The sequence below is a fragment of the Gopherus flavomarginatus genome, chromosome 5 (genome assembly GCF_025201925.1).
Source record: "Gopherus flavomarginatus isolate rGopFla2 chromosome 5, rGopFla2.mat.asm, whole genome shotgun sequence".
In the NCBI taxonomy this organism is placed as follows: domain Eukaryota; kingdom Metazoa; phylum Chordata; order Testudines; family Testudinidae; genus Gopherus; species Gopherus flavomarginatus.
In genome coordinates this window covers 77319219-77346725 of record NC_066621.1, presented here as the reverse complement: position 1 = coordinate 77346725, position 27507 = coordinate 77319219, and the positions used below count along the sequence as shown (strand labels likewise).

At 44.7% G+C, this 27507-nt stretch overlaps 1 protein-coding gene across 2 annotated transcripts in view; it reads right to left on the bottom strand.

Moving 5' to 3' along the window:
* Nucleotides 1-2892: 2892 nt before the first annotated feature.
* NAT10 (N-acetyltransferase 10) overlaps nucleotides 2893-27507 on the bottom strand; it is a 36417-nt gene continuing 11802 nt past the window's right edge. For both annotated transcript variants that reach the window (XM_050955267.1, XM_050955266.1), the window contains exons 10-29: nucleotides 26076-26169; nucleotides 25328-25426; nucleotides 24573-24709; nucleotides 23722-23846; nucleotides 23140-23290; nucleotides 22422-22518; nucleotides 20725-20841; nucleotides 19314-19415; nucleotides 19127-19201; nucleotides 18315-18431; nucleotides 17977-18110; nucleotides 15476-15524; nucleotides 14417-14510; nucleotides 14214-14324; nucleotides 12629-12801; nucleotides 11836-11955; nucleotides 9687-9785; nucleotides 9161-9234; nucleotides 4658-4741; nucleotides 2893-3353 (exon numbers count right to left, since the gene is read on the bottom strand). In XM_050955267.1, the coding sequence (XP_050811224.1) occupies nucleotides 3254-3353; nucleotides 4658-4741; nucleotides 9161-9234; nucleotides 9687-9785; nucleotides 11836-11955; nucleotides 12629-12801; nucleotides 14214-14324; nucleotides 14417-14510; nucleotides 15476-15524; nucleotides 17977-18110; nucleotides 18315-18431; nucleotides 19127-19201; nucleotides 19314-19415; nucleotides 20725-20841; nucleotides 22422-22518; nucleotides 23140-23290; nucleotides 23722-23846; nucleotides 24573-24709; nucleotides 25328-25426; nucleotides 26076-26169 (2152 nt within the window). In that variant the 3' untranslated portion in view covers nucleotides 2893-3253. The remainder of the gene's footprint in view (nucleotides 3354-4657; nucleotides 4742-9160; nucleotides 9235-9686; nucleotides 9786-11835; nucleotides 11956-12628; nucleotides 12802-14213; nucleotides 14325-14416; nucleotides 14511-15475; nucleotides 15525-17976; nucleotides 18111-18314; nucleotides 18432-19126; nucleotides 19202-19313; nucleotides 19416-20724; nucleotides 20842-22421; nucleotides 22519-23139; nucleotides 23291-23721; nucleotides 23847-24572; nucleotides 24710-25327; nucleotides 25427-26075; nucleotides 26170-27507) is intronic.

Here is a 27507-nt window from a genome sequence, read left to right as displayed (position 1 = left end):
AGTCCAGGGTAGGTAGGAGTGATAAAACCCACGATTCTTGACTCCCAGTCTATTGCGCTACGTATGAGACTATGATGCTATCAGTAACATTTACAACAGGAGAGCAGCCAGAGGCCCCAAGCAGGCTAAAGGATTAGCCGTGGGAGGTTCCTTACAAACTGAGGCAGACCATGTCCCTGAGCTCCCAATCTAAGACAAGCAACGACAAATAGCTGGGAGAGACAAAGACAAAGACGTGGTTTATAATACACATCTGAGATATTGTGTCTTGGAAATAAATATCAACTTCCTCAGTTACCCCACAACTCTCTGCCCATTAGCCTCCCCTTGAACACAAGCTGGCTTCTGACAGACATCACAGCCAAATGGGCCCTATAACAGATTTCATCTTAAACCGCACAGCTCTGAACCCTGTTAGGAGGACCATAGTTTAAGGATTCCTACAACAGGCTCAGTGGTTTTCACCAGTTCTAAGGTTTCAGTTAAAGTTTTCTGGCCTGGAGCAGGGATATGCAATAGTATAATGGTCAGCAAGACATTCAATGGGTATATCATGGGGTCCACTCACCACAAGGGCATCTCCTCCTGGCTGCTCTGGGGATTAGCTCCTTCCCAGTGCAATGCCTGCTTCTGCCACTCATTTGCACACCCTGCCACGCTTCTGTCTCTCTGCATGACTCAGGGTGTTCTCTCTTCATATCTTGGCCTTCTATCTAGATCACTGTAATCCCCTTCCAGAGTTAGCAAAGTCCCATTGAACAACTGTCCCAGGCAGTCATCAGCTTCACTGCTCAGTCTGTGCCACTTTCCATGGGGCTGGTAGGGAAACCCAGGTCTGCCCTCTACTCCGGGTTCCAGTCGAGGGACCCTACATCTAGCACTGTGGCCTGCTTTCTCCCTGATCCTGTTGCTCTTTTCCTGGACTACTTCCTACATCTTCTGGCTCCCAGGTTTACCAGCTCAGACTCCCTCTTCCCAAGGAGGCACCATAGACTACTTAACTCTGCAGCCTTACTTAACTCTTCTCCCAGGGAATGACTGCAGCCTGCTTCCCAGCTTTCTACCAGCCCCACCCTTCCTACTCAGCTGGGCTCCATCCTCAGTCAGCCTCTCAGGCCCTGGCTCTCCCTCAGGTGCAGCCTTTCAGGTTAATTAACCTAATAGAATCTGCTCTGCTTTAGCCAATCAGATCACACTTCCAGAGGAGCAAGCAAAACAAGCAGAGGCACCAATTAAATCAATCATTCTCAATTCCACACCAATCATTTAACACTAACTCTAGGTGCACAGGTCAATTCCCTTCCCACTCCTCCTGGCCCCACCCAAAGCCTAAAGGATGCAAGTTATCTGTGACACACCTTGCAAAGTCTTGCATTGCAGTAACCATCCCTCAGACCAATGAGATCCAGCGCCCTCTGGAGTCACCAATCCTGAGTCAGCCACAGCACACTCCAGCCCCTGCTGCCCAGAAGCAGATAACCAAGGTCCAGCACCCAACTCCTCCCTCCTGGATGGAAGCATCTTGTTCTGTCAGTTGATGGAGAAACTTTTCTACGTATTGGTGGTGGGGTATAAATGAAATTTTCAGGGCACCCAACTCCCCAATATATTGGAAAGGACATTTTGTTGCAGAGCATTCTTTCAAATTGATTGGTTAATGAAAGGAAGACACAAGCACTGTTGCAGTAGCCCTTCCTTGTGGTTAACAGGCCTCTCAAATCCAAATAGCTTATTGGGGAGGAAACTGGTGCATGCCCACGTGGAGACAGTTGGAGAAAACTATTTTTTAAAAGTTTCATGGGGAGGTAGGAGGGACTCTAGGGTCAGCGAGGTTTTCCAGCAGCAGAGGGAGGGGCAGGTCAGGATCTACAGCCTTTCATAACTCTCACCCATCTGTAGCATAGGGCTCTCAATACAGTCTACCATTAACAGCTCCCAGTCCTCTTGGGCTGGGAAGCAGGGGTAAAGAAGGTAGGTGACAGAAATACATGCTGGGGAGGGAATGAGCATGAGATGCAAAGTGGGGAGCAGGCTTGGGTGGTGGGTGTCAGTGAAATAGGAACCCTTATTCTGTGGCAGGAAGGGAGGAGGAAGTGGAACTTCAGCTGCTGCATTTGTCTGCAGTTCCCCAAGAGCTAAGGTCTGCCCACTCACTGGAGTCTGTGATAGGCACAGACACAGAAGAGAGCAGCTCCACCACAGAAACCCCCCAGCAGAAGTGGACACGAGCCTGGGCAACACAGACCTGGTCCCAAATGTAAAAAGGAACCACAGGTAAGCGGAGACCTACTGCCTCATGAGTGGACTGTTGAGTTGCTTGGACGGCCCCTGCTGCTTAAGGAGAAACCAATGTAGGCGAGTAGGCTGGTTTCCTGGTATTGGAGCTGATGCTGATTTTATGGCAGTCTCTGCACAATTTCCAGACTACAAGAAGCCAAGCAGACAGCGATAGCTGAAAGTATACCAGGCAACATGGAGCCAGCAGGGCCTTCTCTATTTGTCACCACACAAGCTTAGGGAGTAAGGAAATATTAGGACCATCTATCAGGCATATCACAGGGCAAACCCCTGAGCTACCTGAGAGATAAGGGGTCTATAAGCCACTAAGAATGAGATAGAGGCATCCTTATTAGGGGCTTCCTCTGGAGAACTAAAAGCAGGAGCTATAGGCTTTGTTTTCCAAACAGAAATATATATAAACATACACTGCAAGCTCCTTAGTGCAAGGACTGTGGCCTCTTTTACATGGCACTGAACATGCTGCTGGTGCTCAGTCAATAGCAAAGCCCCACGCGGAGAATGGAGCTCATGACTCGATCTGAAAGCAGAAATTATGCTGCTTGAACCTGGTGTCATTCATAATGGAAAGCGGATGCAGAGAAGGGCCAGTAATTAAACATACTAAAGGTGTATTAAAATACCAACCACTAAGACGAGGGAAAATTGTTTATGGATTGATTAGCCCTGGGAATTGACATTTCCTAGCCATTTAGACACCCTTGCAATAGTCTAGTTTGTTGTGTAGTGCCTCTCATCAGACCAGGCTCTCCAGGCACACAGTATAAAAGTCCCCATGGGCAGCATCTCTTGGCAATGTCACTATATTTTCCTTAATATATTCTTTAAAAGGGCCTCCCAGCCCTTCCCCTCCAGACACTGCTTCTTCAAGAGAAGTCCTTGCTTTAAAAAGGGGATGGGGCTCCCTAGACAGGAGCTTGCTCCTAGTTATTTAAGTCCATCATCATTTTTAAAGTCATTTCTTCCACTTCTGCTTCTGCTTCGGATCTTTTTTGTTCTTAAATTTCTTGTGTTGTTTTGGTCCTTTTTCCATGTCTAGTTTTCTCTTCTTTTCACTGAGAAACAGGAACAAAACATTTGTTAAGAAGAATTTCAGTTCAACAGGGGAACATCTGCTACATGGGGGAGAGGCCTCCACAGAAACTTTGGCTGCCAGGCCGCCTCAGGAGAGGGTGTAGGGGAAAAGAAGTGATCCCATTTCTTGGCTAGTTTAAAGCAGGGCTGGTGAGAGCACTAAGGAATATGGCCTAGATTTTTTGGTGTCTTGTGATTTTGGGTGCCCAACTTGAACCACCTTAAAGTAGCCTGATTTTCAGAGGGTTGGTGCTCAGAACCTTCTTACAGTCAAGCCTCTTGAAGGCATCTCATGTTGGGCACAGAAACTGGGGCACCCTAAAATCATTAGGCACTTGAAAACATAGGCATACAAATAACAGTCCTGCACTGGGCTTAGGCTGGGGGTGGATGGATCAAATGTAACAAATGTGTGGAATCTCCAATTTCAATGACATTTTAAAGGTCCTTGTATGTTTTTTAAAGATGTGTAGGGGCTCATTTACTGCTTCTAGCATTCACAGAAGCAATGTGTGTGCATACAAAGCAGAATAAAGAAGCATGATGGGCAACATATTTATTCCTGTCCTTAGGCCTCAAGAAGAACAACATGTATGTCAGTGCCATCTCATAAATCCCCAGGGGCACAGATCAGGAAAGATTTCATGCTGACCTGTGTAGGAGCTGAAAGAAGGAAGATGGATGAAAACCATGTTAGCAAGTCTAACATTTTCAACTAAGAACCTGACCCTATGAGCTGCTGAACCATCTGCTCACAGTCACAGGAAGATGAGGGCACTCAGCATCTCAGAGGATTAGGCCCTAAATTAAGAGGATGAATTTCTACAAGCTTCCACTGGTGGCAGCTGCTGCCAGTGCAGAAGAAAATCAAATGGAACAGGAGTAACTCTTTAAAGAACTACCCCCACCAAAGGAGAATCAAGACAAATTAGGTGCATGACCAGGGTGAAAAAGTAGGGTTAGTTAGGATTGAGAGATGTACCATACTGGCTAAATAAAAGCCAAGATAGGATCAAGTTATAGAAAGGAAGGACTGTCTTTCAGAGCCACACTACAATCTTATTTTCTCTACTCAAGGGAAAACCCAGCCTACTTGCTATTTACCCTCTCTGATCCCCATTAGGAGTATATGTAGAGCAGCAAGATATACAGTTCCTGTGCCTTTAACTCCTCATCTTCTCTCTACATTTAAACATTACAATAAAGCAAACTAGGAAGGACAGATCCACTGAAGAGGTGTGCACGGATTTTTTAAAAAAACAAAACAAATAAACACTTTCCCAACCTTTTCAGGCTCACAATCGAAGTGTTCTGTCCTGCTCTGTTCAGCACTTCGTTCCATTCTTCATCATCACCCCGGATAATATATCTAAGTGAGAGGTGGATAGGAGAAAACAAAACAAAATGAAGTCTGTTTAAAGGAGAACAACTGAGGTTAATTTTGTCTACAAACTGCTACCCAGCCAGTGCCTGTGCCAGCATCGAAACAGAAGAGAGACTTTCAGAAATAAAGAGCTGGTTCAAAGCAGAACCAGATGGCTCAGGGGGATCTGTAATGCAGTACACAGCGATTCATGACTACATCAGCAGTCTGAATCCAAAGTAGGTCAGTGCTGACCAAGAACTTATCATCCAAAAGTGTTCAGTAACAGATGTGAAGCAAGTGGTTTCCTTCAGCTGCCCATATTGTGAATGTTACCAAACTGCACTTTTATGGCAGCCTCATCTCAGAGGCAGAGAACTGAACGGCGGCAGACACACACGCTCACACCCTGCCTTCCAGTGGAAGGCCAAGGCCAGTGGTTTTCCTTTGCATATAGGAGACATGCACTGCACCTGCCCAAGTAGTAAACTCTTCCAAGGTGAGAGGTCTTCAGTCTCCATGGCTTTTATTAATCTGGCAGCCGTCACCAGACCTACATACACTATTGAAGACATCCATCCAATGTATAGTTTCCATTTACAGGATTGTGGGGTTTTGTTTTTAAAAGTAAAGAAGCAGAAGTTAGGGCTGCACAAAAGATGAAGACCAAGGATGCATACAGCAAGTATTCACCAGGGGAAGTTAGTTAACTAAGAGAACTCCTGGATCAATGGCACACACAGGGAAGACTCCATTGCAGAGACGGTCTGGAGTGTTGTAGCCATTCTGCTGCTAATGACTAGGAGTAAGACTGAGCACTAGCACAAGGGAACCAAAAAGAAAGCGGCCCATGATATTATAACTTGAATGTTTCCTTTGAGCAGGAAGGCCAGAAAGACAAATTCTGGTCCGGTTATGTTCTTGTCCTGTGCCCCTCCCTATGGTATCCAAGTGTTTGAGACACAGCATGCAGCTTTAACTAAGGGACCACACAACAGAACTGGAGTGCTCATTCCCTCTACCCCAAGCCTCTGGGGTCTCAATACAGAAGTTAGCCTCTGTTCAACCTTATATTAATGCTGGATAAAGCCTTTACAGCTCTCTCAGCTCTACTACTGTACTTCTCTGTAATCTGCCTTCAAAAAAAAAAAAAAAAATCGAATAAGGGTGATTTTTCCAGGTTGAGGTCTGGGGGAAATAATTTAAAGGAAAAGCAGCAAGCCACACTGAGCTAAGAGGAGAAATGAAAGTAGTTTGAAATAATCATGCATATCCACATCTGTCACATCAGGCAGACGACATAACCAGAGATTTTAAGCAGCTTTTATTCCTCTTCTCAGCTTTGTTAGTGTTTGCTTTGTTGATTTAGGGCCACAATAGAAGACATTGCTACAACAATATTCTTTGAACAAATAAACAGTTTTTTTGCAGGATAAAGGGAAGGACTGGTTCCTGTTAGCTCAGAAAGAAGAAACATTTGCTGGAGTTCTGTGAGACTCACAGCTTCAGCAGCCTTCAAGTTGACTGGCTTCACAGTAATTAACAAGCAGCTGTGCAAAGACATTTCAGGCAACATTAGGTTTAATCTGCCAGTTAATAAATGGAAAAAAAAAAGGTAAAAGAGGAATGATTAAGTCAGTGCTGACAAGAATACTTCTCTACTAGTGCTTTCACTGAAGCCGAGAATAGCTGAGAAGGACAAGTATATGTCAGGAGTCCTAAGATGGTGTAAAAGAGAGTGGGACCATCTCCATGATTCGGAGGAAGCGAACGATTAAGACTACGAGTTTGTCACGGATTCTGTGACCTCCATGACTTCTACAGCAGCTAGTGCGCCTGGTTCAGAGGTAGCTCAGGCAGCCCCTGTGCCAGGTGCTCCGGCTGCTGCTGGGGCAGTCCCTGGCCATGATGCCCCACTCTCCCCCCCCAGCAGCAGAGTTTGGATGTAGGAGGGGGTTGGGGCACAGGATGGGGTGAGGTGGTCTCCGGGCGGTGCGTACCTAGGGGGGGTCCCCGGAACTGACAACATCCCCCTCGCTTAGCTGCTAGGCAGAGGCATGGCCAGGCAGCTCGGCACGCTGCTTCCACCCAGAGCACTAGCTTTGCAGTTCCCATTGGCCAGGAACCACAACTAATGTGAGCTGCAGGGGTGGTGCCTGCAGGCAGAGACAGCGCACACTGCAGAGCTACCTGGCCATGCCTCTGTCTAGCAGCTGAGCGAGGGGGATGTCGTCACTTCAGGGGACCCCTCCAGGTAAGCACCGCCCAGAGCCCGTCTCACCTCGTCCTATGCCCCAACCCCCTTCCACACCTAAACTCTGCTGCTGTGGGGGGGAGGGGCACGGAGCCACACACCCCTCCCCCCTCCTCCAAAGTTTTAGTCAGGGGTATATTAAAAAGTGATGGACAGGGAGGGGTCATGAATTTTTGTTTATTGCCCATGATCTGTCCATGACTTTTACTAAAAATACCCGTGACTAAAATGCAGCTTAACTAAGGATTATTCCTAGGAGCATCGGAAGCCATCAGATTAAAACAGCCCATGGTTAGATAGCTCGATTTATTATCTCTATTGCAGTATCATGTGGAGGCCCAGCCAAGATCAGGGCCTCATTGTGCTGGGCACCATACAAACAGTGCAAGAGAGTCTCTGCCCCGAAGAGTTTATCAGCTAAACAGAAAAGAAAGGAAACGAAGGCAGGGAGCGATCTAGGGACTGCCCAACCTCACACAGGAAGTTTGGCAGAGTTGAGCCTGAGCCCAGACCCAAGTCTCTGCCCAGTGCCTTAGCTTCAAGACCAGCCTGTTCTCTAGTGCAGGGGTTCTCAACCTTTTTCGTTCTGAGGCACCCCCTCAACATGCTATAAAAACTCCAGGGCCCAGCAGGAGGACTCTATAAATAGGCAGAGTTTGACTTCTAGTTGACTTCGAGACAGGCTAGGTGGTGGAGGAACACAACCAAAAAAATAGAACTCAGAAGTCTGAAAACTGCTCAGGGTGCAGAGAGGGGGCTAGCTAGGGGCTGTATGCAGGCGGGGGGAGCTCAGGGTACAGGGAGGGAGCTAGCTAGGGGCTGTGTGCGGCAGGAGGTAGCTCAGGGAGGGGGTAGGTAGGAGCTGTGTACCGGGGAGGGCTCCCTCTGTGGAGGTTGCTCCCTCAGGGCTGACAAAGCCCTCGAGTCAGGACCCCTGCCTGGGCAGCTCTTACCAGTTGCCCAAGAAGTCAAAGGGGGCTGGGAGCTACAGAGCAGTCACAACCCCAGGCACCAGAAGCAGATGGGGGAATGCAATGGTTGCCTGCTCCATGGCACACCAGCCAGGAGAGCTGCTATCCTGCACTGCCTGGCTCTGGCTTCTGATCTATAACCTGGCCACAGGCTGGGGCTTGAGGGAGAGGAGGAGGTGGGGAGAGCTGCCCCCAGGGCTGCCCTACTCTGGGTAAGGCACTGTAGTTTGAGGGGGAAAACCCTTGTGGCCACCCAACTGAGCCCATGCGCTCAGAGCTTCCGCCAGCAGGAAGTGCTGGGGCTCCCAGCTTCAGCCCCATGCCCTTCAGATCCGGGGGAGGGGGCAGGAGGGTTGGTTCGCCAGGGCTCCCAGCTTCAGCCCTGTGCCATTCCTGACTTCAGCCCCACAGGGGGCACCAGGGCTTGGGGTTTCAGCTGCAGGGCCTATGGCACCCCTGAAAGGGCTTGCGGACCCGATTTGAGAACTGCTGCTCTAGTGGCCATCCAGTTGCACAGTTGGGTAGGCAGACGTAAAGGAAGCCAAAATTGCTTTTCCACACTCACACCATGTAGTAAATCAACCCTGGCTCCCAGTTGTTTGCTTTTACCACTGAGGCATGAGGCTCAATAATGCTGGTAGGAAAAGTCACAGGTAACTAAATAAGAGAACTCAGCAATGAGGCTGAGGATGGGAACTAGACAGTTTCCGTCTACACTACGCTGCTCAGGCACAAATCTTAGCTCCTGTGTTGAACGGAGTACAGCTGGATGGCCAGTGCCAATGAGCACTGATTTCTATTACCAAAACTAATTTTAAAAAAGGAAAAATTAGCTTGAGAGCAAGAGACATTTATCAACAGAGACCATTATTAATTACCTGTGATTAACAGAAGTCTCTGAAAACTGTAATCACCAGGTGCCAAAAACATGACAAAATAGCATTTATTAGATATTGCAGAATAAGAAGTTCAGCCTGTGTGTCTTGATAAACACCATGACTTCAAATTTCTGCTCTAACACAAAGCTCAAGTTACCAGCTAACATTATGACATAGATGTCTGCTTTGAAAGTGAGCACCAGGTTGTTACATATTCCTGCCCTACCCCCTGCATGCAAAAGTGTCCTGCACCTGGAGCCTGGGTATTCAAACTAGATTCCTAGGAATATTTGTGGTGAGACTTATGTGAATAAATTCTTACTGTGTAAAGTCCATGTCTTTCAGCTTCCCCATTTCTTGCTTTTGTTTTTCCTGGAATTCCTTTGCTGCTTCTTCCTGCATTGAAACATCCCAGAGAGACACTAAGTTTTATGTACACCAGTAACCTGTGTATTACAAGGTAGTCTCCTAGGTCAGAAATTACAACTCGACTCCCCTCCCATCCAAAAGGCAGTATGCCCCATGAACAAAGCCCCAAGCTCTGAACTGGGTGTTCCTCAACAACTCTTCCCATTTTAATTGTTTTTTGTAGCTGCATTTTAACATAAATGCAAAGGTAAGGGAGGAAGGATTGGTGCACCACAGTATAAGGAGAAACAAGCACAAAAATGATGACACTTTAAAGGCAGTTAAAGCTTGCAAAGTTCCATAACTATCATAACAGGACACGTATGTCATGCACTCCTTACACTGGAAGCAATCCAGCTTAGAGGACTCCTAAGTTAGAGAAAACCCTCAAAGAGATCTGACGTGCGTATTGGAAGCTTTAGTAGCATGATTATTATTACCAAGTCCTCATTTAAAGATTTCAGGGTTGGCTCCATTACAACTTCCTTTGTAACTGACATCTGCTCCTCCACAGCCTTCTCCTGGATCCTGCTGAACAACTGAGGAAGGAATAAATTAATATGATGGGGCTACTGGTGTTTTCCCACAGAAGTGCTTTAAAAAGGAATTAAGAATAGTTTGGCTTCCCACTATGGAACTTCTCTAGTCTTTGAAATATGAACAAGGAATTGGGTTTTGTTTGGTTTTATTTTTATTTTTTTGGGGGGGAGGGGTTTAAGTGGCCATTTTGTGTGAAAAAATGAAACTCAATGCCCACTTCTTGAAAGCAGAAACAAAGATAGCTTAATAAAAAAATAAAATCAGTCATCCAATGTCACTTGAACGAATGTGAGAGCTAGTGGTTCACAATACACCTCACTTAGGCAATCCCAACCAAACCATTAATGTGTGGAGGAAAGTACTATAGATTTCCTCTCTTATAGTCATTCCTTCAAGTCAACTAAAAGAATTCTGTGCTGAGCAAGCCATCTGTAAAGCGACTGACTTGCATTTTAGGATGCAGAAGCTCTGCCTATTAAGTCATTGCATTAACTTGCTCAGGGGACTGGAAAATTGATGAGGATCCTTTTATTCCTATGGCACCAATTTGAATCTAGCCCATGTTATTACTGAAGGAAAGTATTACCCATCTGATAATGATCTAATTGAAAAAAAGAGTTGGTGGCCCAAGTCAAATTCCTCATGGACAGCCATATCATAACCTAGTCCCAGATTTGGACCTTGGCGTCCAAAATATGGGGGTTAGCATGAAAACCTCCAAGCTTAGTTACCAGCTTGGACCTGGTAAAGCTGCCACCACCCAAAAAATTAGAGTGTTTTGGGGCACTCTGGTCCCCCCAAACCTTCCCTGGGGACCCCAAGACCCAAATCCCTTGAGTCTCACAACCAAGGGAAATAAACCTTTTCCCTTCCCCTCTCCAGGTGTTCCTGGAGAGATGCACAGAAGCAAGCTCCGTGAATCTAAACAGAGGGACTCCACCCTCCCCGTTTCCAGCCTTGGAAAACAGAAGTACCGAGAGCTAATCTCTCTTCCTCCCTCACCCAGAGGGAATGCAAAGTCAGGCTAGTAAATCTAACACACAGATTTCCCCTTGACTTCTTCCTCCCACCAATTCCCTGGTGAGCACAGACTCAATTCCCTGGAGTTCCCCACTAAAGAAAAGCTCCAACCGGTCTTAAAAAGAAAGCTTTATGTAAAAAGAAAGAAAAAAATACATAAAAATGGTCTCTCTGTATTAAGGTGACAAATATAGGGTCAATTGCTTAAAAGAAATATGAATTAAACAGCCTTATTCAAAAAGAATACAATTCAAAACACTCCAGCAACTACACACATATAAAATACAAAAAAACATATAAATCACTATCTGATCTTTTGTACTTACAACTGGGAAACAGAAGATTAGAAAGCAGGAAATAGAGAAATCCTTCCCATAGCCGAGAGGGAGATAGGCACAAGACAAAAAACTCAGACACAAACTTCCCTCCACCCAGACCTGAAAAAGTCTGGTTTCCTGATTGGTCCTCTGGTCAGGTGCTTCAGGTTACCTCTTTCCAGGTGTAAGAGACATTAACCCTTAGCTATCTGTTTATGACAAGCCATCCACCACTACAGCGGACATCCTTGCTGTAAACCTCATCAGAGGGATCAAGGAGACTGGAGACCTGACCTATAGCCTTTCCTGGATATCTACAGGCTTCACTCTGTCCTACAGTGACCCTAGAGATGACCAATTCCAAGGCAGATTGAGACATTGAGCCTGGACTGTTGTATCAGCTTCCTCACCACCTTGCTTACTGAACATTAGAGCCCAAAGCCTCCTACCTTCAGTTCACCACCTTTCACCATTTGAAAACAAACACAAATATACATATTGTAAGGCGGAGCATACAACAGAAACCACCACCACAACCACCTACGTTTGCCACCAAGTACAAGACATTTCATTACAATGAGCCTCTAATGATTTCTTAGAGACAGGCTGAGGATACAGGATTCCGATCCAGATTCCTCACACTACGAGGCTCAGGCCTGGCACTGCGTTGGGCCCAATTTGAGAGAGCAAAGCTTGACCATGATGCAATTACCTGGACGACCTTGCGGATGATCCTATTGAAGAGGCCCATCAGCTGACTGCTGGGCAGTTCTATCTCTTTTTCCAGCACATCCAGAGATTTGTGTTGCAGACCAATCCCCAGAAGGAGGGCCTAGAGGATAAGATTTTTTTTTTTTTTTAAACCCACAAAAGTTAGGTTCTCCCCCACCTCCCTGGATTTTACCATCAAAGTTACTGGTCCAGCAAAATAATACAAAGCACAACAGGTGAGGTGTTCAAAGTTTTGTATGAAATATTGGAACTCCCTGAAATTGCTCCATTCTTGATGGGCATCACTACATACATGTTTAGTCCAGCAGTGCCTCCTGCTCTGGCTTGTTGCTTTTAGCTACTATTTACACAGCACTTTAAGCATACGCAGTGTTTTGCAGCATGTGTAAGAGAACAGGGTCCCTACAATCAGATTCAAGGCAAATACAAAACTCGGCAGACCAGTACAGGCAGGAGACAGCGCAGCGAGGAATGCAGAAGAGGCAGTCAGCAGAAGCAGGGAGGTTTGGAGATGTGAAAGAGGAGAGGAACAGGAGTGTGGCATGTTAAGTGGGAGTGTGTTCTGAGTAGAGGCGGTGGTACAAAAGCAGACAGAAGGTGAGATTCTCTTACTCCCAAAGGGATAAATTAGACTAAACAGCACGAAATAAGAGCCAAGATTTAGGCAGTGATAAGAGTTTACACAGGAGCAAGTTACTCGCTCCAGAAATATTGATGCAACATGGTCTCAACAGGGAAGGAAGGAGGTGGTAATGAATGCAAATGGTACATACAGACTGCGCGGCAGAGAGGGATGTGTCTCCTAGCTGGCTGAGAAAGTACATCCTGGAGACAGCAGGAATTGTGTCCATAATCAGGTGATAGTCCACCATGTTTTGAGAGTACATCTCTAACCGCTTCAGGTCATAGGGGAGGAACACGGCTTCCAATTCAGGACGGCTGATTGCTGAGCAAATCAAAACCAGCAGTATTAGAATTGCACTTCATGTTTCTTCAGGATCTGGATAATCAAGCTCGCTGTTAATATCAATTGCCCGTGTGCTAACAGCCACAAACATAACGCACATACTTGCTTTGAAATGTATACATGAACCAAACAATAGTGGATATAACTGAATCCTCAACTGGTTTAGTCATGCAAACTCTCCAAATAAATTTTAAGATTAAATAAAAGCCTGTGTAGGGGACAGACACCTCACAACTATCTTCATGATTCCCATTCCTAGGCAAACAGTGGGCCATGAAGACTGGGCTCCTCCTCTTACTCTACAAGGGCTGAGACACATAGGTAGGGAAGCTTGCACTGCCTCTGCCAACACTGTGGCTGTCCTCTGACACGGGGGGTTAGACTCAGACTTTAAAGTCAGAAGGGACCATTATGTTCATCCAGTCTGATCTCCTGCACTACGCAGGCCACAGAATCTCACCCATCCACTTCTGAAACAAGCCCCTAACCTATGTCTGAGTTACTGAAGTCCTCAAATTGTGGTTTGAAGACCTCAAGCTGCAGAGAATCCTCCAGCAAGTGACCCGTGCCCCATGCTGCAGAGGAAGGCGAAAAACCTCCAGGGCCTCTGCCAATATGCCCTGGAGGAAAATTCCTTCCCGACCCCAAACATGGCGATCGGTTAAACCCTGAGCATGTGGCCAAGACTCACCAGCCAGCACCCAGGGTTGGCAGCTTTCACCAGGAACAAATATTAAAGAAAAACAAAACACCAAACCAGACTAATTCCTATGTTCCCTTGAGAAATCATGAGCTTGTTACGTTCAAGAAACCACAGTTTGCTTTCATAGATTTTTTGAGTCAGAAGGGACCATTGTGATCGTCAAGTCTGACCTCCCCTTTTACACAGGCCACAATTCCTGCATCAATAACTTGTGGCTGAATTAGAAAGTCTCTATTAGAAAGACGTTCAATTCAGATTTAAAGACTTCAAGTGATGAGATCTCCACCACAGCCCAAAGATAAACTGCTTCAGTGGTTAGTTGCCCTCACTGTGAAAAGTGGGTACCTTAAGTCCACAGTTTGACTTTACCCAGTTTCAAATTCTAGTTACTGGATCTTGCTATGTATTTGTCTGCTAAATTTAAGAGCCCTCTAGTTTCAGAGGATTTGCAAAACTTTAATCAAGTAGAGCTCTCTGATCTCAGCTATTAGGGAGACAGTACTGGAAGTTTTCACTCAGCAATAAGCATATTTTTAAGCTGAAGGGAGAAAACAGAACTGACCAACAGGGAGTTGTAGGATTCTACTAAAGGCTGTAGAACATTCACAGGTTTTATTTAAGAACCTTTTTGATAAACCATGTTAAGATCTTAAGCCACTGAAGGGATTTTAGAAGCCTAGAGACTCACGAGGTTGCAACTCCTGCTTGATATTCTTGTTCTGTAGAATGTTCAGTGCTAATGAAGGGGGGAAAGTGCTGAACTGATACGACAGCAGAGACAGGAACCGCCTCCTGAAATCTTCAGGACAAGAAGAAAAGATAATGGTTACCAGCATGGTTGTGCAAAGAATACACGGAGGATCCTCTCACACTAGGACAACCAGCTGTTACCTTTCCAGAAGGCAGTGAGCCAGTGCTCCTGTTCACTCTCTTCTTCATTTAGCATCTTCAGCATGATACAGGAGTGCTCACCAGTCAGGTCATTCTAGGAAGGAAGACAGATTCCCATGATCCCCAGTACACACCCTTTTCATTATGTACTGAAGTGACAAAAGCAAAGACAGGTGTTGTAATAGAATTAAAACACTGGGGTCCCTCTTACCCAATTTCTTGCATGGACACGAGTTGTATTAAAAGTCACTGACCATCATTATGGAATTTACATCCCACCAGCCTTGGGGATTTGATAAATTCCAGAAAAGGGGCATTTTTTTTTGCTATTACTTAGCTAGCCAAAAACTACCACTACTAACTCTTAACTACCACTCAAGAGTCAGAAAAACAAACGCAAAATGGCACAATGACATAGGAAACTTAACACTTGCTGTCAGACAACACTTACTCTAAGTGACTTGCTTTGATTTGCAGTTCTGGCATCTAACTGGCTCATGAGGAGATGTTGATATGAGAGTGGCAGAATTGTGAGATGGTGATGAGGTTTGACTTCATTCTAAAAACTTCTTTTCTATTAGGGTCCAGATTGTGTGAATTATGTACACAGAAGCGTGTACACATCATTTCCGGTCAAAACTACTGCAGCTGCATCACAAGTGTGGCAAATGCATAGGCAAAAAACCAACCAGCCATCTACCTGGCTATCTGCACACACTTGCCTGAGTTACCTACATGGGCACTAGCCTTACGTTTTTAAGCAGAGTAAACAGCTAAAAGATATTACAGATGGTCACTACTCCTCTTCCAAACCCTAAAATATGTTAAGACAGCTATTAGTGAGCCCATAAACCCACAAGATAAAAATAACCATATAACCCCAGGGAAACTCTCTGACACTTATAAGATTTTCAAAAGCACCTAGGTGCCTAACTCCCAATGATCTGCTGAGGTGCTTCAGAAAAATCCCACAACCCAAATCCTATCAGAGTATGTGGAAAGGTTTTCACTAACGTCAGTGGGAGCTGGATCAGGTTCCTGAAATAGTATGATACTTACTGGAGTCTGCCTCAGGTAAACTGGTACAAATCCAGCACGTTTCCAAAATCTGGGGGCAAGGTGGGGGGGGGAGGGGGGTCGGAGGAGAGAGAGAAAGAGAGAGAAAAAAATTACACACTGGAAATTGAGATGTTAATGCTACAGTAGTAGTTGTGACAGCAGACCTATCCTGATTGTGGAGTAAAGTTCATATGGCATCATAGTAAACCTATAACAAATAATGTTGATCAAAAGGGTATGAAAAAGAGCTAATGATATAGACCAAACTTAGATAATAACTTATGAACAAAAAAACTATGGACATTAGATTCTGACATCAGAAAGTGGACAAGATTCATGTGTCAGAAATACGGGTTAATTGGTGGACACAACAATAAGGGGACAGCCTATCCACCAAATTTTGGGACTTAAAAACAACAAAGAAACAAAAAAACCACCAACAGATTTCAGTGAACAAAAACCATGGACTCCTGGGAGGTTCCTCCATTTATCTGTGAATTTGAGAATCCTCAGAGATTTCCAGACCTCGATACATCAGTGAGAGCACCAGATTATCACTGCTGGACCCGAGAGTAACCCAGACTGATACATGCAAGATTCTGTTCTGTCTTGCCATTCTCTTCCTACCAACCCAAAACTACTATCTTCTTCTATCCTTTCCCCCTACACCAGTGGTTCCCAACCTTTTTGTGGCCAGTAGCACATTCATTTTTCAGAAGAATGTGGCAGGCGCCAACAATCTCACATATAGGGCCGGCTCCAGGCACCAGTGGAGCAAGCATGTGCCTGGGGCAGCACATCCAACAGGGCAGCATTCCGTCCATTCTGCAGAGTCGGAGCACTTTGGGTTTTTTTGGGTGCCAGTTCTGGGCAGTGCGGAGAGAAGCTGGGAGGAGAGAGAACACTGGTGCCCGCAGCCTACAGCCCTGGAGTACTCTGTCCCCACCAGGTGCAGGGCCATGACTTCTCTCTGGCTTAAGCCGCAGCCCCACGCCTGCTAGGGACTGAGAACACTGGTGCCCACAGCCCCAGAGTTCTCTGTCCCCAGCAGGCGCTGGGCCACGGCTTCTCTCCCCTGCTGGGCACTAGGCGGTCGCACATAAATGCCCCGGCGGGAGCCATGGTGCCAGCAGCACCGCGTTGGGGACCACTGCCCTACACCCTTGGCTCCTGACCTGATCCTGTGACAGCCCTGCCTAGCTTGAGAAGGGTCGGTGGAAAAGGAACTTACTGGGACCAGACAGCATTTCAGATGAAGGAAGCAAGTCAGGGCCCAGAGCTGCACCGGTCATGACCAACCTGCCTACCCGGAGCACACATTCGTGACTCATTAGCTGTGCTGGAATCTTGTGAATTTTAGCAGGAAGCTGTACTTTTCCCACCTTTCACTATCCTATTTCTTTCCTCTCATATCTGTCTGTTTTGTCAAAAGCAGGAACAACAAGCACCAACAGCTGAGTTAAAAAGATGAGATTTTTCCCCATGAGGAAGGCTGTTTGACAAAACAAGGGAGTTTAACCAACAGCCTCTCTGAAAACGGCGTTTTGCTAAGTTTTGACTAAGACTGAATGGTAATGCACAAAATTTTATACACACTTTATATTTTGGATTCTTCTGCATAGTCAATCAGTAAACTTCCAGATTTTGGCATGAATTTCATAGTATTTGCTCCATGGAATTAAGCAGGATGGCGAGTCTATACTCAGAACCCCAAACTACAAATAGCTGTTTAATATTGCACTTTGCCAGTGTCATATTAACATCTTTAACTTCCTGGACCCACTTATTTCATCAATTTAATACAACAACAGTATCCTTGGGCTTGCATAGGACCACAGACCTGCTTTGCAATGGAACTGGGGCAGTCTGGCCATACAAGAACCAGAACTTGAGATGGTAAATGGGTACTTTGCTCCTGGGCTAGCAAAGGAGGGAGAGCTCTGCATTACTCTGAAGGGCTCCTGAAGTAGTTGCATCCAGCCATCCTGAACTGTAAGTACAGATCCCACCAGAGGGGGGCATGGAGCTGCGCCAGTTTTGAAACAGAATTACGAGCAAGGGAAATATGTACAGATATCAGGACCCAAGGATACAGTCATCTGTAGGGGCTCCGCTCAACCGCACTTAGTATAGATCAGTGGTTCTCAAACTTCAGCAACCCCAGGACCCACGTTTTGATTTTAAATATTTCACAGACCCCCAATTGCCCTATTCAGCTCCAGGCCTCACCCCCACCCCACTCCTTCCCCAAGGCCACCCCACTACACCACCTTTTGTCACCCCACTCCACCCCTGCTCCTTTCCATCCCCTCCCAGCTCCTCTTCCTCCCAACGCCTCTCGCTCATCACTGAACAGCTGTTCTCCAGAATGAAGGATGAGCTGGGAGGGAGGGGGAGGAGTTGATCAGTGGGGCTCGCGGACCCCCTGGAGAACCCTGGGGGTCTGCAGATCACAGTTAGAGAAACGCTGGTATAGATGACAAATATGGTTAAACTCTTACTTGAGCAGCCTTGGTGTCAAGCCATAAGATACACCCAGATAATCTAAATTCTCCGCTTGTCGCTCACTCAGTTTGAGAAGTAAAGGAGGCAATTCCTTCCGAGGTGTCACAACCTCTTCTAACAAAGTGACAGCCTGGAGAGAAGAGAGGAAAAAAGTGCAGCCAAATTAGCAAGCGAATAACAGAGTCTTCACACTGACTGCAGATTAACTCTCTCAAAAGCTATAAACATGGAAGGATATATGGGACTCAGTTACTGAGGGTTTCACCGTATATTCCAATATGAACTAAATAGCCTAAAACAGCAAGAAAAAACAGGAGCGCATAGAGCTTCATACCTCACTGCTTACGGTGGCAATTCCTTTTGGCTTCGGAGTAACTTTTTCTTCCAGGCAAGGGAATTTGCCTTCATAGTACATTTGCAATAAGGTCAGAGCCCTGCTGCCATAACCCATCTGTGAAGGAAGAAGGGAATTTAAAACAAATTAAAATACATTAAAAAGTTCTTAAAACTGTGTGTTTGTTTTTTTTTTAAAAGAAGATTCATGATCTCATCACATTCATCACAAAAGCTTCACATTTATAAAACACCTTTTGCCCTAAAGAGGGCGCAGGCAGTTTACAGATAACCTATACTAGTATCATTCAGCCACTACAAAAACGTATCTGCTGCTTACGTACTTAACAGCTTATAGAAGGGGAAGTGCAGGATGCATTGTCCTACTGAAGCTACCACCAGAAGTTTAGGGTTCAATCCTGCAGCTCTCAGATCAGTAACCCACTGAAATCCTGGTACTTACTGATGTACCGTCTGGAAGATGGGACCCATAAGTAGGCAGAAAGAATGACCCGAGAAGGTAGCATCCAGGACACCAAGGTTAACCCCTCTAGTCTTACAAGAAATTCACGGGCTCTAATGCTTCGTATCACCTCTCCACCAGCAAAACACTGCCCAGCAAGATGCTGGGAGCATTGGTTTGGTACTACTCGTAAGGAGGACAATTCCCCTATGCTTGGGGCAGAAGCTGAGCTTTCATTGGAAGTCTTCCACTCAAATAGTGGTCAGGCCTCATTCTGGTCATCTTGTGAGAGCAGATGAGGTGGTCCCACGGCCAGCTACCTATAATCACAGAATGCTGGAATACATTACCCCTTGATAATCAGGGTGGACTGCAATGCGAACAACACGTCCACCCGAGAGGCTCCCAAAATCTGGATCTTGGAACTGCATGCGAAATACAAGTCAGATTAAAGAAAAGAGTTGGAGTGTTCAGAATATCAAATAAGCACTTAAACACCCCCCACCTGAACATAACCAAACAGCCAAAATGACTTACCTGCTCTGAGACAGTCCATGGAATAAGATCTCCTGAAGCCTTCTTCCCCCTAGACAGGCTGTTCATGATAGACTGGCGAGAGATCTCTCCCTCCAGACACACCTGTCAAGAGAAAGAAGGAAAAGTCTTTAGTCCCGTGCTACGGCTCCCCATTGCAGAAGTATACAGATAGAGAAACACTTGGTCAGCCATCTAGCCTACCATTTATAGTGTGGGGGAACCTGTAGCATTCTAGGATCCCCTTCTGCTGGAGTTTGTACAAACACACAGTACAAGTGACAGGCTCTGACCTAAAAACATTCAGTCTAAAGAGAAGATATAAGCAGGCAGGGACGGGAGAAGGATAGTGTAACAAAGATTATAGGTATGCTTGGAAGGATTAGATTTTGATCTGCAAACATCTATTTCACAAACTGAAGTTTGCAAAGAAAAATGCTGCTTGAGAACGTAAGAGTCTGATTTAAGGATATTTACTTTGTATATTTCAATGTATGTTGTTGACAGTTTGGGTTTTAACAGTTATAAAGCTTTAAATTTTTTAATCTCAGCATCTACTACTATTAAATAATTATTGTCTGACTTCAATTTTTTGACACCCCCATTTCACACAACTGAAAATTGAAAAAAATAAAAAATGCTTAAAAACAAACAATAGCCACCAAAATTATAAAAACAAACAAACACAAAAACTTAATTTTGTCAACTTTAATTACAACATGCTTTAGCAAAGACTACGTATGTGCACAATCTATAGGCTGTCAGCAGCAGCTAATCACTACCCATCATCTGCCTAGCCAGTTTCACTCTTAGATTTTCCCTCTTTTCTCCTCTTAGAATGGGCCTGTTCCCTACCATAGATTGTGAATTTAGTAGCATGTATTACCCTGGTGATCATTACTTGATTACTAGTACTTAATGAGTCAAGGAGGCGGAAGAGTTGTATGCTTATATAGAAATGCTCATGTTAGTTAAGAATTGCAAATAAGATGCAAAAAGGTTCAATATCAACGCACCACAATTCAGTCATCTCCTAATGAGTTCATATTTGTGCCGGACTATACAAGTGCTATGAAGTAACAGGAATACAAGGGACACTGGAGAAGTAATGCGATCAACTCTCCCCAGGGGAAGAGGTTCCTGTGACCAGTACTTCGGTTTCTCAGCAGGCCCTGCAGCACAAATGCGTTCCTTAGGTTGTAAGTGCTGGGTGAAAGAGAGTATGTCCTTGTGTATTTGTACAGCAGCTAGCATAACAAGGCCATGATTAAAGCTTCTGGGCACTAGCATGACACACACAAAACTGAAACTACTATATAGTTCTAGAGATATGAGTCACTTTCACACATCCTTCCACTGCATCCTTATTAAACAGTTCTGTATCCACTGTATGCTTCCGCTTTCTGTCTCTTACCTGAACAACAGCAAGTACTTCTGGCAAGGAATTCTGGGTAGGTGGGACTGGTGGCAGAAGGCAAAAGAGATGATGTGCAGGAGCATCTGAAAGCATCTGGAGGTCATTGGGAGAATTCTAGAGGGCCATAAAAAGAACAAGTTACAGTACTAATTCTCTATCACTTACTAGTTAGTGTTAGTGAGACGGGTGGCTGCATATCTGCAAACCAACAATCCTCAAGACTCTCTGCAGTTACAAGGGAAGAGTTTCAAAGTTCTACCAAAAAGATAGTAATTGCTTAGAGTTCAACACCACCATAAATCCTGCCTCTCCCTCCTGTGAATTTGGATCTAGCAAAAACCTTGGTGTAATACTGATCGCTGAAGAAACTCTCAAAACAATTCAAGGCTATCGCTCCTCGCCTACATTACTTGGATTGGATTATCTATCAGAGTTTTAACACCATAATATCAATCTACAGGTACATTTTATTACTACCGTATATACTTGATCATTACTTTATAAGCCGACCCCCACCCCAAGATGGCTAAGTAAAAATAGAAAAATTTTATAACCCGTTCATAAACCGACCCTATAATTCAGGGGTCAGCAAACTTTGGCTCCTGGGCCATTAGGATAAGCTGCTGGTGGGCCGAGATGGTTTGTTTACCTCGAGTGTCCACAGGCATGGAGGTAAACCTAAGTAAACAAAATGTCCTGGTGCGTCAGCTGCTTACCTTGACAGGCCGGGACAGCAACTGGTGGGGAAAATTTTTTTTTTTGGGGGGTGCGGGGAGAAGCTGAGAGAGTCAGGGGAGTAACCCCTGTGACCACCCCCTAGCCCAGGACCTCCACACTCTCCCCATCCCATCCCTTCCCACCTTATGTGGGGAGGAGGTCTTTGAGCTGGCTGGAGCTGCTCCGGCAGGCTGTGCAGCGCGGCCACAGCCTGCTCTGGTGGGCCAGACCGGGTGGCATGGCTGCAGCACGTTCCAGCGGGCTGGGACAGGCGGCGTGGCTGTAGCGTGCTCCAGCGCCCGGCCATAGCCTGCTCTGGGAGGCGGGGCCCAAGTAGCACAGCTGCAGCCTGCCAGCCCTGGAGCTGCAGCTGCTTCAGAGGCTGTGGGGAGAGCAGCGTGGCCAGACGCGGGGAGACTCTGGCCCCAACTCTTCCCTTCTGGCTGTGCTGCCTCTCCTTGCTCCCTCTCTTGGGGGGAGGGGCTGTGTCCCACCTCTCTCTCTCTATACTGGTTCATAAGCCGACCCCCTTCTCTGGTGCTTCCCTTTTTTACTAAAAAAATTCAGCTTATGAACAAGTATATATGGTATTCTTAAATTAAATTTAAGGCTATTCAAAAACCCAGTTCTTATTTAATACAATAAATGCCACTGAAGACTGTTCACCACCTATACTTCTCTCCCCTATATAATTCAGCTATCAGGCTCTGTGCAAGTGCAAAAGGCATGTCTAAGATTTGGTCTCCTGGATTTCACAGCCAGGAATCAGTATTAACCCACGTTGAGATAGGGCCTATTGGATGAGGAGGGAATTGGAAAGACAGTGATGTACAAAGCTAGAAGCAGAGCCTGGAGTTTGGCTCTTAACGCACAGAAAAGCTATTGAGTTATCAGTCCACTAAGCTTTCTCAATTTGATCTCTTTAAAATGGCAGAGTTTTCTCTATTACATCCCAGCTGACATGGCAGTAGCACTACCTTGTAATGTGAAGCCACGTAGAGGGCCATCAGCCTCTGGAGAAAAATTTCCGACGCTTTGTGATAACAAAAGAGGGTGTCTCTGTTCACATAATATCTAAATCTGGTGATCAAGGAAAGAGACAGCGCCAAAAGACACGTCCCCTGTTGATTTATCCCAGCCTGAGGTGTTTTCCATATAGTATCACAGTATGAGTTGGCTCAGTGCCCTTATACTGAGCATCAGCAGGAGAGGGTACACAGATTCCTCATTATGTAAGCTATTGCTGTCAAAAGACTTCAGCATCAGGGCTTTGGACAGTCTTCATGCCTGATCTGTACACACCCTTTCAAGCACATCAATTAAAAAAGAAATCACACAATTTTGCCCATGGCCCTCGCTCAAAACCTTCCTTAGAACTCGCCACTCTTCTTTGAAGCTCATGAATGGTAATAAGACACTGGCAGCCCACCCCTTAACAAAAAAAAAAAAAAAAAAAGCCACGCTAGGAGACTGAGCCCAGAAGACTGGCCTGAGCGCACTTTGATCAGAACCTGCACTGAGAAACACCTGGGTGGACCCTATATCTGCACAGAGCCCTACTGATATCAACAGGCTAGTCAATGGGCCAGTGCAGAATTGGGGCCTTAGACTGTAGCCTTGTTGTTAGTCTCTTCTGGAAGAGCTCACTGTATCCTGCCACAGCTGGAAGTAAATTATTAATTTCAGCCAGGATACAGGTTGCAGGTTTCAGGCAGTGGGCAGCCAGAGATGATCCTGGTGATGTTGAGACAATCCAAACATAACAGGTCATTGAGCCATTTTTCAACAGGGTCTCCAGGGGCATATCGGATTGACTCGTGGAGGGAGACTTCATGCAATGTACGAGCTGGAAGGAGAGATTCAACAGAAAAAACAAACATGTCTGAAGTGACAAATATTGAAGACACCAACAGGATCAGGCCCTTCAATAGCTTTGGTCCAAAAGACTGGAAGTAGCAAGCCACCTACTTCCCCACCAAGCCACCCAAAAATGGACACAAACCTATTTCCACATAGAATTAAGGTAGTTCAATTGCTCAGGTGGAGTCCATGCCCCTACAAGTGGGTTACATTTCAGAAGGTGAGAAATTGATAATATTAAGCTCAGAGGCACGTTATAAGTCAAGCTTCTTTAAAGCTTCCTGCATGTTCCTCCGCCCCTCCTCTCCACTTGAAATCCAAGTACACAAGCACCAAGGATTGTACAAGGTGCAAGTCAACAGCAGTCATATTGCTGGTTACATACGCCTATTCAGAGATGTCAGCACGGGGAGGTACCTGAGGTGAGTTTAGCCGTAGCTGTAGATTTGTTCTCTGCAGTTATGCTGGCTTGCGCCTGTGCACTCTGCTGTCGGAGCTGCTGAATCAGCTTCAGGGACAATGACCGACCAGTGCCCTCATAACTACAGGATTAGAGATCGGAAAGTAGCAAGTAAGATGAGGCTGAAACAAAACCGCAGAAATAGCGTGGAGAAGCTCCTATCTAAAATCCAACGTTATCTGCAGGGTTTATCTGTGTTCTGGTGCCATGTGCCGTTACTAGGTCACTTGTGGCCTCACTGTTGGTACAAGCGTACTTTATTCCCACACAAACTGCTTCATCTGATGCTGAAATGCAGTTGTTTGCAGGGTGAAAGACAGCAGCTCTTTCAGGGCACTACAGTGATGTGACATGAAGTGACTGATAGTTTCTGGTAGAAACATAAGGGGAATTTAAACAGGCAGGATACAATAACCTATACTGGACTATAGCCACAATGTTGGAATTTTCTTTGTTTCCTTTTATTCAGAAAGTGGCTGCTCTCCACAAACCCTACAATTCACTTCTCCTAACAGACTTCATCATCATGCTTAAACATTTGCTCCTTGTACAGGCACAGAACAGAGCATGTCTTCATGCCAAGCTCAGGCAATTAATAAGGCTGGACTAGTAAATGACCCATAGAAGAGAATGAAGACAACAGTCAATAAAAAGGCAGCTCTGAGCCAAGCGGTTACCCAAAAGGGTCAGTGCTAGCAGAAAGTGCATACGGGCTGCCCTGAATGAGAGCAGTAAATCTGCAGGATCCTACGAGAAACTGCCCTTGCTGTGTGTTTCCCAGACAAGCAGGGCTGCATGAATCTCTCACCCATTGATCGTAGAAGCCATAAAGACAAGGTAAGGCCCCAGCAGGTTTTTCACCAGAGGAAGGGGGATGGCAGCAGCTTCATCAATCACCACAAGTTCAGCCTGGCCCAGTTTCACAGCATCGGCGGGATGTATGTACTGCAAGGAGCGAAGTACCATTTTACTAAGGTAATCCCTATCCAGAGCAGCTGTCTAGGAGTTGAGGAGACTTCAAAGGAGGCAAAGCTGCAGTCCTATAAAAACAGTTTCCTTCCAAGGTCCCAGTCTCTGATTAGACAGAAATGGCATGCAGGCACTGTGGTAAACTAGTTGAGTGAACTTTAGTGCCAATCCAGGGAGGAGGAATAGCAGATCATGTGCTTTATGTCATGTCTATGGAGCAACAAAAGCACTCTGTTTGTATCAGGTTAGGTCTCCTTCATTTATCCTGTCTGCTATAAATTTATGCTCCTCCACCACACTTTTCTGGACACTATTATAACACATACCAAAAGACAAGCATGTGCAAATCCAAGTGAAGATTCTTGACTTACAAGATCTCCACAGAGCTAGATAAATACCTTCCTTTGTGGAACCCATTGATCAGGAAGCAATTCGCCTCCTCTAACCTGACTGACTACACAACGGTGTGTAACATCATTACACATTATGTAAAATGAACACATTTAAGTTTAAAAATGTAAGCAATATGCTATACTTCCAGTGGCCATGAATGGGAAATGGTGAGGCTGGAGAAGAGACGTGAGGGTTAATTACCTGGATAGTCTGTCTGTGCTCCTTGAACACATTCACTCTGACGACCGCTTTATTAAACTCAGGGTTCAGAGACTGAATAATCTCATAGTCCAGATGTTCCTGAAGGAAGAGATTAAACAAAAAGATACAAGACCTAACAGAACAGCAGGCTGTGAGAAAAAGTGTTTTTCTCACCACATTCTGCTAGTTTAAATATTAAACTTTCCACTCAGATTCTCACTTGCACTCCTGAGGGTCAGTTTATTTGCACAGAAATTCTGTAAAGAAAGCCTCAACCTGGTTAAATCTACCTGTACTCCTAAAGTAAAAACCATTCAATGAGATCCATCAGAGAGCTGGTTTCTTCAATACTTGCAAAGTTCATGGAGTAGCAGATCCAAGAATAAATTCCATTTCTTAGCAAAGAAGCAATTATTTAATCTATTTCATTTGTATTCCTAGCATTTACTCTAAATCGAGGGCCCTAATTGAAAATCTTGTATTAAAAGCAATATCCATTTCCTTATGCAAAGAAATCTAGTTTCACAGTATTTCTGATTTACAAATACTGAATGTAAAATATCACTGCACTCTGATTCACTATATACTTCTGCAGAGCATTATAAAAACTTGTAGGAGCAAACAGCCTATAGCTAAAAAGGTATCATTTTTAAAATAACCACATAAAAACCAAAATGAGAAATGCAGTTTTAAATCCCTACCTAACACACAATTCTATGAAACCACTGTAAAAGCCTGCTCTCCTTACCTCGTACTGCAGTGCATCAAAGCCTTTAAATACAAACTCAAATAGTGTGTGAAGATTATCTGGACTGGGAGATGTCACAAAGATGTTGGAGTAACTGTTGAGGAAACAAAACAGGGTTTTAAATCCTTTTATTCAAAGCAGAGTGAATGATTCAGTTCATTTTATACAGAGCACGTAAGACATTACAAAACACTGAAATTTTACATATACTAACCATCTTAAACCATAAAGAGTTTACAGAAGGCAGATTTATAACTGTAATAGAAAGCAACAATTAAAGTAAAACATTCTTCCTACCACACGTATAGGATACTTCTCTGTGTACCACTATGCCAAAGTATTCAGCAGCACACACTTCTCTACTCCTGCATTCACCACTTACTTCTCCTGAAATGCCCACAAGTAGGAATCCTAAAAGTGTTTTCAAATTTAGTTTTCCGAGTGGGGTCTCCAGTACATACTGTCTGCTCCACCTCACCTTTTTGACTGTAAGCTGTATGGTCCAACGGTCATCTTCATTTTGTACCAAACAGCATTTTGTCAGTGATCAATAATAAATCATCATCTAACCTTAAGTTCTTTTTACTGTTAACAAGAATTAATCTACTCTTCTATGAACGAACCTGAATCAGTGACTAAAGCAAATTATTTAATTTATTGTAATATTCTCATCACTATATCAGGATGAGAATGGCTACTTTAAAACTACTATTTTGGACATATATTAAGTTCATTTATTTCTAAAACAAGCAAATCAATATTCTCAGATATCTAATAAAACTCAAGCTCACAAAAGGACAGTGGACTTCATTACATGAACGGATGTGACTTTACTTAGATACAGCAATAGTACAATTCTCTCTCCACACAAACGTAGATAAAAGATAAATCTCAATATTTAAATTAAAATGTACAGACAAGTCACTTGAGAATTATGTTCCTTTGTTACTAGTTCTAGCAAAATCCATAACTTCTTGATGACTGATAATTGAAAAATGAAATAACTGACACCCCCATCTGCATCTGTTATGAATCTATAACCCTATCCACATTAAGCCACCATGGCAAAAAAAGGACATTAAAAAAGCCCTTCCATTTCCTGGGACCACCTGTTCCAATGTACACAAGTATTACGTTGTTTATCTACTAGAGCCCTGATTCTATGAATACTTTGAGCCCCTGAACAGTCCCATGCTACATACAGATACAAGCACACTGTCAGAGTTCACCACACTTTTATCCTCAACTTCTACTGCTCATTGGTTTCACTACACAACTGAGGACTGATTTTTAGTTGCCTACTTTAATTTTCCTTTTTAATGTGATTATTCTGACTTTTAAAAGGATTTAAAATTTCCTGTTAGTATAAAGATGGAAAGATTTGGAAATCAACACGACTACCCATCAAAATGCATAAAAAGGATTGCAAAAT